Source organism: Amphimedon queenslandica, unplaced genomic scaffold, assembly GCF_000090795.2.
Source record: "Amphimedon queenslandica unplaced genomic scaffold, v1.1 AMPQUscaffold_493_Cont27488, whole genome shotgun sequence".
NCBI lineage: Eukaryota > Metazoa > Porifera > Demospongiae > Haplosclerida > Niphatidae > Amphimedon > Amphimedon queenslandica.
This window is the reverse complement of record NW_003559155.1, coordinates 1-885: the sequence shown is the minus strand read 5'-3', so window position 1 is coordinate 885 and position 885 is coordinate 1. Positions and strand designations below refer to the sequence as shown.

General features: G+C 33.3%; 1 protein-coding gene across 1 annotated transcript; it reads left to right on the top strand.

Annotated features, from left to right (window-relative positions):
* Positions 1–230: 230 nt before the first annotated feature.
* LOC109593630 (PIH1 domain-containing protein 1-like) lies at positions 231–854 on the top strand (the record flags this gene model as incomplete). Its single annotated transcript, XM_020008630.1, has 5 exons — positions 231–292; positions 396–477; positions 522–612; positions 663–698; positions 746–854. Coding segments are annotated over 5 exons (380 nt in total), but the record flags the coding sequence as incomplete, so codon positions are not given.
* Between the last annotated feature and the right edge of the window lie 31 nt (positions 855–885).

Sequence of the window (885 nt, the reverse complement as noted above, 5' to 3'; positions counted from 1 at the left end):
GTACATCAATATGTATCAGGAAATGTAATAAAAATTTGGGGTGATTTCGGAGCCATTTTTTGAAAAAACCATGGACTATAGCCTTGGGTATTTTTCAGAATTTTGGTGTTTTCTTAAAATGGCCGTAACTCAAAAAATTGGAGTCGGAATCACCTCAAACTTGCTACACAGCATAAGGACAATAATAACAACATCATAATGACTACAGTATATTAATAATCTTTTTGCAGGTAATCATGATTGTACTGTCTATGATGTTATTGTGGGCAGTAGCTTCTATGATACAATTCAAGTGAGACCACGCCCACTATTGAGACTTTATTGACACACCCACTTTTGACAATGTTTTATTGACTTACTATCAAATTTTATAAGGTTTTCCTTCTTATTTTTAGTCCAGGCCAATAATGAAGGATTTTCTATTAACAATTGTACTGGAGGGATTGGAAGAGAAGTACACCCTCAGACTATGTAGAGGTTATTTTCAGCATCTTTTTAATTTATTTTTATGTTATTTGTAGAATGTAAAATTATGAAAAATCGTAAATTTCTCGGCAATCTTCCAGAACAAAATGTAAGGAAAGCTCCCAAACCATTTATCATTGAAATGGAGTGAGTTATGTCATTAATTAATTAATTATCTAATTGATTTTATTTCGTAGGGAAGAAGAAAGCAAAGGAAACTCCAAAAATAAAAGGTAGCACCTGGAGGATCACTTTTAAAATATTTCCTTTATATATTTAGCACAGCTGCAGTTTCGACCGCCCCTGAGCCAGAGTACACTATAATAAGGGAACCTGTTGATGGAGATATCCCTGAATATCTTGTGATGGAAATAAAACTGCCAAAAGTGGTAGGAGAGAGAGAGAGATGTATTACAAATT